The following is a 16,560-nucleotide window of genomic DNA, read 5'->3' as shown; positions in this document are numbered from 1 at the left end:
TTGCTGAGGCAATAGAAGAAGTTGTCAACCTTGCCAGGCAATTAGAATTTAGAAGTCGACAGTGAAGATGTTATGCGAGTCTAACAGCTTGCTGACAAAGAGCTTACAATCGACGAACTCATAGAACTGCGTGAGCAAAGCGCTACTGAAGAGACAGAAACCTCAAATCCAGTTCTACCAGAAAAGCACATGACAATTGCAAAATTAACAGAAGGTCTCAGCTTAATTAAGAAAGGTTTACAGATTTTGGAGGACATAGATTCTAACAAGGAACAAATTGCCACATTTTATTCTATTTTATAAATAGAATAAAATTAATTGCCATTATTTTATTCCTCGCCACAAGGCAAGGAATAAAATAATCATTGGCTTGCTATGAAGAAATTTTGCGTGACAAGAAAAAGACATTATGCCATCAGACGAATCTATTAGATTTTATGAAACCATCGACATCGAAATAACTTTCTTTTTTTTTTTTTTATGTACGAAAAACTACAATTATGATTATACAGTATTTCTTAAAAAATATAGGTGTTTTTTGTAAACCTTTGATCCCAATTAACTAATATTTTGCATTTGTATATATAAATTACATGCAAAATTATACCGAGTTACACGAATTTGACTTGCGTACTTTTTGTTGGTCCCACCTACCGTGTAATTTTGGGGTTTTACTGTATTAGTAACTTTATACATAGATGGGTTTGAGCTTACTGTACTTTTATTAATCTAATCCAGTTTATTTAATCAATCCCATGAATTGCAAGAATTTGTTCTTATCACTGTTGACAATGATTTTTTTACAAAAAAAATAACTTTTTTCCCCTTTGTACTGTTCACTTACCTTGAGTGCCTGAGTATGCGCCAGTCTTAATATATGGTTCCCCGATGAGGTCTTTGTTACAAAAATAAAAGTATGCTTTGTCTTCTTTCTTTAAAAAAACTCAGTTCTCAACTGTTTTTCTGCTTGCATGAATCTCCATTAACACATAGGTGATGCACCGAACATTCAGCACATGCTATTTATTATCATTAATTGTTAAAAACATTTATTTAATGGTCATTACCACAGTTACTATTAAATATGTCAATGTTCTTATTTTATATGTAAATTTCAGATATCATAATGATTAGTAGTAAAATAAAACATGATTATACCTAGAAAAGTACTATTTTATTCTTAAGTTCATCGTGGAAATATCATGGAATTAATGAACACTTTTTTTGCAACAAGATACGAGGTGATCCATGTATCTTGTTGCAGAAAGGTGTTCGTTATCATGTCACAAATCTAATTCAACATATAGTACTGAATTAGCAGTTTTAGTTTGAATTACAGTATTACAGTAGCACATTTGAATCCAGAAAAATAAGTCATTTATAATACATAACATGCAAATTAAATCAAGCTCTTAACTATGCTCAAAGGACCATCTAAAAAAACCTAATTTAATAGTTTTAATCTATTAAAATCAAACTGCATTACAAAATGCAATTTTCAGAACTCCTTGTTTCTGAAATATTAATGCATCACAAGTGATTCCATTTAAATGAATTTTAATTATCCCCCCACAAGATGGTAGAATTTTATATGCTAGATATTTATTCAACATCTTAAAGGATACTTACATGAACAGATGCCAAGCTTCACACAAATCTGATCAAAATCCACATCATCCAAAATGTACACAATTATTAATTCTGCATATTTATTAACTATGTTCTGACACTCTGTTGACATGGAGGATGGAAGATAGCTACATGCTTTATCAAGAGCTTTTGTTATTTTATCCTACAATAAAACACAAGCTTTGTATTAAATATACTTATTATATACAATCTATGCACTATAGCAGGGGTGTTCAACCCGTCAATCGAGGAGCGATTTTTGGTCGATCTCTTGTGTATTCCTCCTTACTTACAAATTTAATTAAAACTGAAAACATATTTTATCATTATTTTGTATTATTTTTAATTTGCTTTAAGTGTATTGATATTGTTTATTTATTTTTCGTTAAAACTGTCAAATCAGTAATTTTCTTATAAGTCTGGGTAAATTAATTAATTTGGATCAGTGGAAGTCAAACAGCCCGAGTGAATACAATTATAAGCAAAGTGTAAAAACTCAATTGTAGATTAAATATTAAACATTCCAAAGCACATTACATCGATATTTACTTAGGTCAAGTCCCATGTGAATATTGTAAAAAAATAAACTTTGTCTCGGTATAGTTGTATTAGATGTTTTTTATAAATAACTCTTTTGAAGCTAACTGTATATACTGCTTTAATAAGAATATGTTAGAGTGCTAAAAACAAAGGCAATGATTTTGTTGCCGAAGCTGTACATGGAGGCATTAGAAAGATTGTTATTGAAACTTGTATGTATGAGAAAGGCTTGTAGGCACTAAGTGTAAACATCTCCAAAGTCATTCAGAAAGAGTTCAAACAACTTTCTGATGGCCAGCAACTTACAATCAAAAGAAAGCAGAGGAGAACATATGGCGTGCCGAACTTGAAGCTTAAGATGAAAGACTCATACCGATTCTTTGGGGGGTTGACAAACTTCATGCAAGGTCTCAGAGGAGGCCTAATAAAAAGGAACTGAAGCAAGCAGAAGGGGTCACGGTTCCAGAATTGCTGTCAGAGAGGAGGCTGTCCGGTCCAGAGTCGCTGTCAGAGAGAGACTGCCCGAATCCACGTTGCTTGAGAGAGGAGTTTCCCGCTTCCAGAAAGGAGCTTCTCGGTTCAAGACGTCGCTAGAAAGAGACTACTTCTAGGCCACAGACAAAATTTCAAATTGCTGAAAGGAAGAGTTACAATTGCAGGAGTAAAGTTTCCAGGCCAGGTTAATGTCAGACATTCACCAGTGTGTTGCATTTTCATTACAATTTGATGAATCAAACAACTTCACTGATATTGCTCAGTTAATGGTATTTATTTGCATGGTATTTCAAGATTATTCAGGTAAAGAAGAACTTTGGAAAATTATACCATTATTGGGAAGGACTAGGGGAGAAGACATTTTTTCGGCATTTGATGAATTTGTTTGTGAAAGAACACAAACTTCTGCTTTTTAAGCTTGTGTCTATTACTACTGATGGTGCTCCTGCAATGATAGATAATAAGTCAGGCTTCATTTCATTATGTAAAAACGATGACAAATATCCAGATTTTTTAATGTACCACTGTATTATTCACCAACAAGTACTGTGTAGTAAAAGATTAAACACAAAACATGTTTTGGATATTACATTTAAAATTGTAAATTCTGTTCGAGGAAAAGCCCTGCAACGCCGGTTATTTAAATTGCAGGCAGATGATGATAGGGAACTTCTGTTGTACAATAATGTTCGCTGGTTCAGCGGAAGTCAATTTTTAGAAAGACTTCTTGTATTAATTAACAATATAAAAATTTTCTTGATGAAAAAGGAGATATTTATCCACAATTGAGTGATAAAAGATGGTTGTTACACTTATCATTTTCAGTAGATTTCTGTACGAAATTAAGCAATTTAAATTTAGAGTTACAAGGTAGAGAGAAAAATTTAATCGACATGTTAAGTTCAATAAAAACTTTCCAACAATACTTACTTTTATTAAAGAAAAATATAAATGACCGCGAATTTAGACATCTCCCATATTTATTTAAATTTTTTGAACAAAATCAAGAAATGCTTCACTATGATCAAGGTATTAAACTTTCTCCTACTGTGAACTTAAACACTCTCCTTTTTGCCGATGACCAAATAATTACAAATAGTGAAGATAACTTACAGAAAACTATTTTAAATCTAAATGAGATAGAGCCAAAGATTATAGAATAATAATATCAACAGAAAAAACAAAAAAGATGGCCTTTAAAGGACAATTTGTATATTTTTTACATATGAAAATGAAAAAGATATAAACCTAAAAATTGCAAAATAATTAAAAATAACAGGTGTAATTAACTCTATATTTAAACCAAACCTAGTTCAAAAACAAACCAGACTAAAAGTATACAATACATTAGCCCTACAGTCCTATTGTATGGAAGTGAAATCTGAACAATAAAACAAAAAGACAAAGATTAATAACAGCTGAAATGAAGTTTATGAGAGAAACTGCAAAAGTATACTCTACTTGATCACAAAAGAAATTATGAAAGAATTAAACCAGGAATTAGTAATAGAAAAAATTAAAAAATATAAACATAAATGGATGGAACACATTCAAAGAATGAAAACAGAAAGATTACCAAAACAAGCCTTAAATTACAAACCATTAGGAAAAAGAAAACTAGGATATCTTCTGAAGAGATTCAACGATGACTTCTAAGGCCAGAACAGGCCACTCTAGGCCTAAATCCTTGATAGGCATGATGATCTTCATGAAGACCTAACTCATCATGGGAGACCCAAACTATCAATACAACATCTATCGTACCTCTCCTTGAAACTATTAACAGAAAGCATTCGCAATTGACTCAGACAAACCATTCTATTCATTCACCACTCTCCAAGTGAAAAATCTAGTCCTCATGCCTTGCAAACCACACTCTTACCCAACTTCCAGGAATGACCCTCACTAGCCAAGTGCTGAAGCATTTTTTCCCCTGTATCAATCCTATAAAATCCTTCCTTCTTCTTTCTCATCTATCAAATGACAGGTTGAGTTCTCATGTGCAAATCTTTGTCATCTGGCCATTTCTGTCATCTCTCTGAAGCTCAATAACTGTGACCTTTCCTTCGAAGACTGTAGCCAAGTTCTTTTTGGTCTACCTCTTGATCATCTTCCTTCAATGATCCCATTCAAGACTATATTCGATAATCTTTGGAAGGTCATCCTCTGAAGGTGTCCAAAACCATCTTAATTGTTATTTAAGAATTATAGCTATATCTTCTCTATAGTTTAATTCATGTTTGACTTGCTCATTTGTTTTGTGTTCTGACCAACGAGTTATTTTTCTTAAGCATTTTATTTCGAACTCTGATTTTTTATATTTCTTTCTGATGAAGCATCTAAGTCTCAACTCCACATGTTACTGTAGGTATAATAATGGTTTTAGTTTGAGGCTTTTGTGAAATGCTGTTATTTTTCCATATTTTATTTAATTTATTCACATTAGACCATCTTTTGTTAGATCTGTATTTTACTGTTTCCGTGTTGTTGAGGTTGTGAATAACGAGACTGCCAAGATATGTAAATTACTTTACTTATTGAAGTATGTGATTTTCTAAGTCTAATGAAATTTTTTCCCTCATCTCTTCCTATAGTCACTGTTTCAGTTTTGCTTAGATTGATTTTCATTCCAAAAGGTCTTCGTTTAAAATTTTCATTGTTTTTTTTTCCCAAACGTTCTTCAGATTCTGCAAAAATAATAATGTTGTTGATATTCATGACATTTAATTGTAGACCTGGTTCTTCAACTATCAATCTGCATATTTCTTTGAGATAAAATATTTTTAGTAAAATTTATCTAAGTAACTTAAATGTTTCTATCATATCCCCTCCTTTTTTTCCACTTAACTTTTGCAATCCACACATCCTCACAATTCATATTCATTGATAATGCAAGAACCTGAAACTGTATATTGGCCAAATGCTTGAGAGAAACTAGTCTTTTGTAACAAAAGAAATAGTAATTTGCTATGTCAGTCCAATATAAAATTAATGTATCCTGACCATACGGAACCTACAAATAAAACTTTCAATTCAACATAGTGGAAAATTTCCTTAGAATTCTTGTCAGATAATATTAAATAACAAGACCATTCATGGGTAACATCAAATAGTACCTATGAATGTATCAAACAATACCATGGCTGCTATGAATACATGCCTGTTTTCTTGTGTATACTCTTACTGCATGTACCATATACCATGACAGTATTTAGCTGAAAAGAATGGATCTTTACTATTTTTTCTTTAAACACTATTACTGGACCAAATGAAGCCTTCAGGTTCTCTTGTCAATGTTTTTGATTTGTGTACTATATAAGAGTTCACTTATGTAAAGTACTACTTTCCAACATGGGATTGCTACAACATAGTAATGACATAGAGTATTTTTGCTCTCATAACGTTTCTACCTGGCCTCTGAGGAGAACCAAATAGTTGATACTAACAGAAGTTGATCGACTTGCCAGAAGTCTATATATTCAACTTTAAAGCAATGCAATACATAGACAACTCCTAAAAACTGTACTCTCAGAAGTCTGCCAAATTCAAAACTTTAGTTTCAATATATTTGGTTGAAGGAAGTACCAATCTTTAATATTCTTTAATAAAATTTAAATCTGCCATATTTCCAAAACTATCAAATCTTGAATTAGTTTTCTAAAAGCCATGTTTACTATATCAATCCATGTTATTCTGTTTTTTTTTTCCTGACATCAAACACCTGTTTTGCTATTTTCTCTCCTATTCTGTTTGAGTAACCAAACTACTTTTGATTAGCTCTATTCATCATTCTTGAAAGTTAACAAGGCCCTTTCTAATATCTTCATTCTTGTCATGATTGTGTCATTGATGACATCTGTTCACTTTCCTAATTTTTTTTTCAAAACTTCCCTATTATCTCTAGTCAACTTATTTCTAACTCAACTTTCAATTCTATATGTTAAAATGAGCTAAGACTGTCTCAAATACCACTCTTTAGTGTTATTGCTAATTTTTCTCTTATTCCATATAAATAAACTCATTTAATTTGCATAAATTCCCAAATTTAATTTGCTATCTTTACTAAAACTTGTACCTAAATAATGGAAAGGTATTACTTGTTCTAGATTTTCATGAGTTTTTAATCCTGGGGGGGGGGGGGGGGCGAGAAAGTCTTCCTGTGCCTATAGAACTATAGACTTAAGTATACAAATATTATTGGGAAGTAGGAAAAAAAATGAAGATGTTTCCAAACAATAATCAAACCTTGGAAACCTAGTAGAAGATCCTGAAGAAAACACTGATTCAGCCAGAGAGACAAATGGTGAAGTTGTCTGCAAGGATAGAAAAATCAGAACTATGGTGGACACAAGAAGTGGAAGAAGCAGCGCTGAAAAAAAATATATATATCAAAAATTTCTAGCAAGTAAGCCAGCAGATATCCTAAAAAGAATGCATAGAGAAATGCGAGAAGCAAAGCAGTGTGTGTAAAAGTAGCTAAACAAAAGTCTTGGGAAGATTTGATAAGAATATAGACAAATATCAGGAAGGTAGCAAATTGTTCTGAAGGCTATTAAAAAAAAAGCTTTAAAAGGAATATTAATGATAAAGGCGACATGAAAACCCATCAAAGATATAATAGATTTTTGGATTAATTATTTCCAAAGACTATGAAGACTGATTAATCAATTATATCGACTGATCAATTATTATTAATACTTGAGATAGAAAAAGCCATCAAAAACATGAAATGTGCAAAGGTAGCTGAATAGATATTTGATCAGAAATGCTCAAGTATGAGGTATAGAAGTTCTAATTTTACATCTCACAAAGGTGTGGAAGGCTGTATTGCAATAATTCAAAAGACATGGCCAGAAGGTCTAATTCCACACGATTGGAGTAGAGCTTATATAGTAAGCTCTACTCCAATCAAATTTTGCAGGAGCTTATATAGCTCCTGCAAAAAAAAAAAAAAAAAAAAAAAAACCAATGCGATTATTACAGAGGAAATTCCCTACTGAGTGTTCCAGGTAAAATTTATGCAAGAATTCTTGAGAAACTGCCAAGTAAAACTGCAAGAGAAACTTGAACAGTTCAGGCCAAACAGGGATTGTCAGGATCAGATTTTCATTTAAACAAATAGTTGAAAAATTATAATAATATAACAAGGAATTGTAACTTTTGTAGATATGGAAAAGTGACATATGAGAAGATTCTGAGAGAAAAGCTATTCAAAACATTAAAATTATATCGCAGTATATCACTTTGTGTATATCACTACACAAAGTGATATACAGTCTACAGGGTGATCAAAATTAAAGTATCCCTGTTTAAGGCTTCATGGAGCACTACTCAGTGATCCAAATGCTGCAAAACTTTGCAAAAATACATTGTGTATCATGCAGAGGCAATATATGAGGAAAAAAAAAGCAGTTCCAAAATTTAACACCTTGGATGCTGTATGATGTGTCGAATGTAGATGTAGTAATTTTTGTAAGAAGGAGAAAAGCAACAAGCATAAATAATACATTTTTATTCACTTCTGTTATGCATTCATAGGCTGTATTGTTCAATGTGCTGTCCTTCTTGATTATGCCACAAACTGCATCTCATGCACAGTGTTCAACAGCAGAAAGCAACTGGTCGGGACTGATGCTGCGCACTGGCTGCATTATGCTATCTTTCAGTTCTGGCAAGTTATCAGGACAGATCAGATGAATGTGATGGACATTCTATGGGGAAACATATGGCTGATCACTCTGGCTTCTGTGAAATGTTCTCGAAGAACCTCCTGCATGGATTGACCTGTGTGGAGGGGTCCATGTACAGGCACCAATATAGCTATGGCACAACAAAATTTATCATATCACGATACCTCTAGGCAATAACTGAATAGGTCACAGGACCCAACTGGCAAATGTCCTTAAAGAAGAGTGGTCCAATAATAAATAAAGCCATAAACCTGCACAGACAACTTTGGGTGAATGCAAAGGAATTTGTTGGATTGCTTTTACATAGCCGATACCCAGCAATTCAATACAAAGCTCTATTCAGGTTGAAGTGAGCCTCATCTCCTCACAAAATCATCCTTGGCTATGCAGCATCCAACTCCACTCAAGTAAGGAAAGTGAATGTCAGTCGACTTTCAAAGTCCTGCAGGAGCAACTCCTGTGTTAGGGTTATCTTGAATGGGTAGAAATACAGCATCTTCCATAGAATATTCTAGACAGTTGTGTAAGGCACATCCATGTGTCTTGATACAGCACATACACTGCAGGAACCAATGCTGCTATTCATGGCCTGCTCCACAACAGCAGTAGCAACTTCATTCACTTGTGAAATGATTGGTTTGCAACCACTGCTAGGTCTAACTCCTAACAATCCCATTTATTCAAAATGATCTTCATTTGTCACAGAGCACATAGAGATGATGACCTTGTTGACATTTGTTCAGGTGACAAAATTCACACTGTGCAACAGCAGCATTACAATTGTTTAGGTAGTACAGCTTCATGAGCAAAGCACATTGGAGCAAAGTTAATGCTATCACCGTGGATGGTATTAAGAACTAGAATGAAGGGGAAAATCCCGTGTCCATTTTTTAAACCCTAATGGCACCTGCCAAGTCGCATGATATACAAATTCCATGTATTTATTACAAATTACAAATATCAGGACGAAACCTGATATTGTTAGCATTCAAGAATATGTGAACAGAGCTAATCTTAGGTGTTATGGTCACTTAAACAAGATGGGAGAGAAAAGCATATTTGAAGTCAAGATAGAGAGAATGCCTGGATTGATGCAGTTAGAAGTGCCTTAGAAGATTTAAATATAAGAGTTAGCAGTTTTGAAGTCATCTGTATACCCTTTGATGAGGATACATGTTCAGGAATTTCATGCCTTCTGTAACAATTGTCGATAACTACAGTATTTTTCTTAAGATTATCATAGCTATGTGCATCTCATGTAGTAGAATCAAGAAATAAAAGTGCAGTTTTAATATAAAATTTCTAAAATAATTTTAGAAATAATATAAATAGAAATTAGAAATAAAAAGAAAAAATAGAAATAATTTAGGATAAGCAATAAGGTCATCACAACTATAAATGCAAATTTCATACAAAAAAAAAAATTCAATTTTATTCACTTTTAAATTTATTTCACTTTTTCCATTTTAGCATTTAAAGGAAATACCTACTTCAGTTGCTTTGTCTTTCAGTTCATTCTGTAAATATTCCATAACTTTTTTACACACATCACATTCTAATGGGTCAGACTTCATTTTTTTTTTATGAACAGCTGTTGAGAAGGCTATCAGTAATAAATTGATATTTTTGATGACACTAATATTGTAGAAATTATAAATCAATTTAATTACTTTAAATAATTACTTAGTTTCATCAGTTACATAGTTAAAGAACAAATTATAAAATTTATGCTCACATTAATACATTATTATTCTTGAGGAAAATGACTGAAAAATTCACATTTATACTTCACAAGTTAGTATAAAAGCATTTGGAATTATGGTTAAATTTTTGGCATTTTAATTCATACCTACAATGGATTTAAATAAATTTAAAAAATAAATATCTTATATTTCTGAAACAGTGATAGCTATTCTGGATATACAAATAGTAACTGAAAAGATGGCCAATTATTTTAAATGAAATAAGTTCTGAAATAATACCTATAAGTTCTTATAGGTATTATTTCTGGGAAAATTCCATGTTACTCCTTTAAGTAAATATTATTTTTATGGCTATTTAGCCTATTTTTGTTTAAGAGTACTTTTTTAATATAATGTCATCAGCTTTTTACTCAGTTTTTAGGACATTGATGTTTTAAAGACAGAATATGAAGAATATATAAGAAGATTATTCAGATATATCTTTGCAGGATGTTGCTGGCTGTCTTATTCAGCAGCATTTGGTGTATGGTGATATTCATATTGAAAAGAATAACATGTAAGAAAGTTTTAAAGCGAATAAAAGTTGAGCAGCTCTCAGATGTAAACTGTAGACTAAAATACAGAAATATTATTGAAAAGAAAATGAAAGAGTTTGAGAACAGGAATCAAACCTTGGAGATTCAGTGGCAAACTCTGAAGGAAACATTGATTGATTCTGCCAGAGAAGCACGTGGTGAGGTTGTGTGCAAAGATAAAAAAATCAGAACTCCCTGGTGGACACAGGAAGTTAAAGAGGCAGTGAAGGAAAAGAAGAAAGCATATCAAAAGTTCCTGGCAAATAAGTCAGCTTTTACTCTTACAGAATACAGAGACAAATGTAAGAAAGCTAAACAGTGTGTAAAACTAGCTAAACAAAAGTCATGGGAGGACTTTGGCAAGAATATAGAAAATAAATATCAAGAAGGTGGCAAAATATTCTGGAGGTTGTTGAAGAAGCTTAGGAATGGAGGAAAGAGTGCTGTAAAAGGAATTAGAGATGATAAAGGTGAAATGAAAACAGGAGAAAAAGATATCCTTGAAGTATGGAGTAATTACTTTGAAAAACTGCTAAATGAAACAAGCAGTGATGACAGCACAGTGATAAAAAACACTGACCAGGCATGCAGTCAGGAATACATATCCATACTTGAAGTAGAAAAAGCCATCAAAGGCTTGAAATGTGGAAAGGCAGCAGGAGTAGATGATATTCGACCAGAAATGCTGAAGTATGGTGGTATAAGAGTCTTACAGTGGCTGCACTGCATAGTTCAGAAAGCCTGGACAGAGGGACGAATTCCCGATGATTGGAGTAGAGCTCTCATAGTACCCATATATAAAAAGGGAAATAAAACTGAATGTGAGAATTACAGAGGTATTTCCCTACTGAGTGTTCCTGGCAAGATCTATGCAAGTATACTTGAGAAACGGTTGAGAAGAATTGTGGAAGAAAAGCTTGGTGAAGAACAAGCTGGATTGAGGCCAAATAGAGGCTGTCAGGATCAGATCTTCACTTTACGACAAATAGTCGAGAAAGCATGGGAATATAACAAAGATCTGTATTTAAGTTTTGTCGATTTGGAAAAGGCATATGACAAGGTGCCAAGAGAGAAGCTATTCAATACGCTGCAGTTATATGGTGTCAATGGGGCATTATATCAAGCAATACTTAGTCTTTATTTGAGTTGTGAGTCAGCAGTTAGAATTGAAGTACAGGAAGATGGTTTAATGTTAAATCTGGTGTGAGACAAGGATGTACATTATCCCCTCTGTTATTCATTATCTATATGGATCACATTATGAAGGAATGTGGTATTAAACCTGATATCAAAATTGGAGATGTTAATGTCAGCTCTTTGCTTTATGCGGATGATGTTATACTTCTAAATAAATCCGCTACAAGTCTGCAAGATTCTCTGACTAAATTGAATAGCTGTTGTAATAGATATGGTATGAAGGTCAGCAATAAAAAGACAAAGACAATGAAAATAGGCAGAATCATTGAAAATGTCAACTGTGTTGTGAATGGAGAACCTGTGGAACAAGTAAAACATTTCAGCTACTTAGGCACAATTTTTACTGAAGATGGTAAACTAAATATAGAAATAGACAACAGAATCAGCAAAGCTGGTATCGTGGGAAGTCAATTGAATAAATTCATATGGAATAAGAAAGAAATTAGTCGGAACACTAAATTAGCTGTATACAAGACTGTGTTCAAACCAATTTTAACTTATGGATCTGAGAGCTGGGTCAGAAGTAAAACACTTGACCAAAGACTAGAGACCGCAGATATGAGAGTCCTGAGAAAGATTAGAGGCGTGAACAGATGGCATCAATGGCAATATCATATTAAAAATGAGGATATTAGGAAAGAACTTGACATTGTCAGCATCCAGGAATGTGTTAGCAGAGCTAATCTCAGATGGTATGGTCACTTAAATAGAATGGGAGAGGAAAGATTAGCAAAACAAGTGTTCTCTGCCAGGTTGGCAGGAAAACGACCCAGAGGAAGACCAAGATATAGGTGGATTGATACGGTACAAAGTGCCTTAGATGATAGAAATATAAGATCTGATAATGTTGGAGTCTTGACAAGTAACAGACTGATTTGGAGGAAAATTGTAGATAGGAAGTTAGTAATGATGTAATTTTTTTATGTAGTACTGTCATATCCTGTACACCCCTTGAGGGTACATGGCAGGAATTTGATGATGATGATGATGATATACATTTATCTGCTGTTTAAAGTATGACTAAAAGAAAGGGGGGGTAGGAAAAGTGGGGATAGAGAGATGTGGGAGAATTTTCGGTGAGGCAGGAGGTGTGTGAATTTTAAACCCGTTTTTTTTTTTTTTTTTAAGGTTGAGCAGAGAATTCTTTGGGAAGGAGGTGAAAGATAGAAATTTTTGGGGAAAGAGAAGGATATGATGGGATAAAATCAGGAGTGGGAGTAATGGGGGTGTGAGCATTTTGACAGTGTTTTGTCTTTGGAACTCGTGGGGGAAGTGGAGGCTATGTCATGCCTGCTTGGTGATTTTGTCTTTGGTGTATCTGTGTTGTATTCTATTTGTCGACACAACTAATAAATTACACCAACAAAACAGCAAAATCTTGTTAAAACAATTCAACAACCAAAACGAACTTCCCAACACAAAAAATCAAACTGCCATACATCCAGAACACATACAAAGACTAGAAATACATTTTCAAACACACCGACTAAGTTAGTGTTCACTATGAACCAGAAATTGGCAACACTTCTAAAACCTACAAAATCTCACACACAAAGAAATACTAGTAACACCACAACTTAGTTTACAAATTTCCTAGCCAACAAGACTGTGATGTCACCTACACAGGTTCTACGATCAGATCTTCATGGGCAAGACTACAAGAACACTTATCATGACTGCAACATACCAATTCCAGAACATCTTAACAATAAAAAATGTAATAATAATTAAAAAAAAAAAAAAAAATGGCAGTCCACATCATTGAAAAGAAACATACCCCACAAATCGGCAAACCCATAGTAATAGACATACAGGAAAATGAAACAATGCTTAGAATATCGGAAATGATAGCCATAAAATGTGGCAAAAATTCAATAAACATTCACCACGCCAACATAATCTCCGACAGTTGGAAGCTCCAAAACATAAAAATTAGGTCATGACTCTGACCAATAGAAAACAACACAGATATACACCAAAGACAAAAACACCAAGCAGGCATGACATAGCTTCCACTTCTCCCACGCGCTCCGAAGACAATGTACTGTTGAAACGGCTCACATCCCATTACTCCCATCCCTGATCTTATCCCATCATATCCTTCTCCTTCCCCAAAAATTTCTATCTTTCACCTACCTCCCCTCCTTAAAAAAAAACCCAGGTTTAAAATTCACCCACCTCCTGCCTCACTGAAAATTCTCCCACATCTCTCTACCCCCACTTTTCCAACCCCCTTTCAGTCATACTTTAACAGCAGATAAATATATGTCACCATACGTCGGATGCAGCTGAATAAGAAGACAACCAGCAACATCCTACAAAGTTATGTTCGAATTATTCTTCCTATATATTCTTCATATTTGTCTCTAAAACATCAGTAATGTCCTAAAAATTGAGTAAAAAGCCAATGACATTATATAAAAAAAGGGGTACGCCTAAACAAAAATAGGCTTAACAGCCATAAAAATAATAAGTTTCTTTAAAAACATCTGCTTTCCTCCAAGCCTCTATACAGTTACTCAGTAATGACAATGCCCTTTGAAAAGACTGGTTTGAATCCTGTGTAGGATGAACAAACTTTAAGGGTTTTGAACTTCTGGTGAGTTAGCCAGTCTCATAGAGATAGCAGCAAAGTAATTAGTTTTTATATTCTAAAATAAAAAAAAATTATGAAAATTTAAGGGGAGAAAGTGATACTATTTACACTGGCGAGTAACTTGCTTATTATAAAATGCATATAAAAAGAACACATTGGACTCGAGGCTTACATTTGTGAGTGGTTGGTGTATTTAGCTCTTAGATAAAATTCACCAATTTTATGCATTTTATTATTTTCCTCAGAAAATTAGTATCAGAAAAACATGAAAGTCTACTCTAATATACTAGAAAGCATATTAGAGTAGATTTTCATTTTAGAGTATTTAGTGTTTTTATAACACAACTTTATTGTGATATTGTAATATTAAATAACAGCTGTAAAATGGCACTGAAAACACAAGAAACTGAACAAGAACAGTGAAAAAGAGAAGGGTTTGAATGCTAAAGACAGGATATTGAAAATAATTTAACCTCCAAAATCACAAGGTTAAAGGAAATTAGACAGATGAGGGAATTACAGAAAGTCAAGCAGCATTTAGAAGAACACGTGGAGAATAAGCAGTAAAATGGAGCACGGTATCAGATAAGTTAGTGTCTAATGAAAATCAGTAAGTAAAGTTGATTGTAAAAAGAAGGATATTATTTGGTATGGCAACTATCATAAAGTATGCCATTGATGATCTGTCACACACACCAGTTTATCTGCTTGGCAGAGAGTGTAACATGATTTATCACTCCATAACACAGCTTACCAAGCTTCCACATCCAACTACACACTCTTTGCACCACTGAAGATGACAATGAATGTTGGTTTGGATAATGGGGGACTTGCATATTGTGGTCCTACCATGGAAATTCATTTGTGACCCTCAGTTTTGAATATTTTTGTGAAAATTTGTGTTCCAGTCAATGTCTGGAATTCCACATTCAACATGTCGGCCAACGAATGGTGGTTTTTACATGTCATCCTTCGTAGCATACTATAGTTATGTTTAGTGAATGTAGTGGGTCATTTACGGCAGGTAGCACTTGCACTTGACTCCTGCACTTCTGTCTCAGTATGGTATCACTGATCATTGACCTGAGATGGCCCAGTTTTTCAGCAATTTGCTGAACAGGTAAGCCTGCAACAGGCATCCTACCATAATGCCTCTTTCAAACTCTTTGGCCAGCCTGGTTGGCCGAGTGTTAGTGTATCCACTCTCAGCCAAAAGCCTGTGTCTGTGTCGTGATTGTCTGTGGAAATACTAATGGTGGTAGTCAGTGGTAGATGGCGTTGGTGTAGCTGTGGTTAGTTGAAGTTGGCAGATTGAGTGGTGGAGATGGAAAGTTGTGGAGTGGGTACCCTCCCCCCTATGAATCTTTGGACTCCCTGGAGGTGTCACGTAATAATAATTATAAAAAAAACTCCATCAGTTCCTTTCTCAGTCATTTGACCCAGAAAAGTTGCACTGACTTAGGATAATCAAATTCCTCCAATTTATACTGGCTACAAACACATTACTTATTACTTGGAATGATGCACCTTGCCCATGGGGATGTCTGTTGCCTTCTTTCATAGCATGCATTGGGCATATACAGCCATTTGTTTATGATGCAAAGTTAGGTAAGAGTGCTGCTGAGATGCAGTACTTGCAGAATGATTTGAACATGTTGGAATTGTTGATATGTGAAAATGGCTATCAGTTCAATGTTAGTAAATGTAAAATCATGGAATTCGGTGTGATTAGATATCCAATGTCATATTATATTGGTGGGATTATGATAGAAGAAACTGATTAGGCTAGGGATCTTGGAGTTTTAACAAACATGAAGTTGAAGTTCAGTGGCCATATATCAAAGACTGCAAATACAACTCAGAGAGAATAATTGCAATGCTGAAATTAACACTGACATGTAAAGATAAGATGTCCTCACAGCACTTAAGCCTCTACACACGAATGTAAAGATAAGGAAGTCCTTTTGCCTCTTTATAAGGCCTTGATAAGACCTCACTTGGTCTTATTTCCCAGTTTCTGTGGTGATTGATACACTGCAAAGAAATGTTGAAATGATATCAGGATTGTGGAATAGTGATTATGAAGACTAAGATTTTGTGGTCTGCAGACACTAGCAAGCAGGAGAAAGAGGGAT

At 33.9% G+C, this 16,560-nt stretch overlaps 1 protein-coding gene across 1 annotated transcript in view; it reads right to left on the bottom strand.

Moving 5' to 3' along the window:
* Positions 1 to 16,560, bottom strand: part of LOC150099493 (uncharacterized) — a 301,600-nt gene that overhangs the window by 86,943 nt on the left and 198,097 nt on the right. Inside the window, exons 21-22 of the mRNA XM_090404210.1 lie at positions 9,845 to 9,957; positions 1,630 to 1,792 (exon numbers count right to left, since the gene is read on the bottom strand). Coding sequence (XP_090260336.1) covers positions 1,630 to 1,792; positions 9,845 to 9,957 — 276 coding nt within the window. The remainder of the gene's footprint in view (positions 1 to 1,629; positions 1,793 to 9,844; positions 9,958 to 16,560) is intronic.

The sequence above is a fragment of the Typopeltis vanoorti genome, chromosome 14, assembly GCF_054136105.1.
Source record: "Typopeltis vanoorti isolate ZY-2024b chromosome 14, IOZ_Tvanoo_1.0, whole genome shotgun sequence".
NCBI classification, from domain to species: Eukaryota; Metazoa; Arthropoda; class Arachnida; order Uropygi; family Thelyphonidae; genus Typopeltis; species Typopeltis vanoorti.
This window is presented reverse-complemented; position numbering and strand designations above follow the sequence as displayed.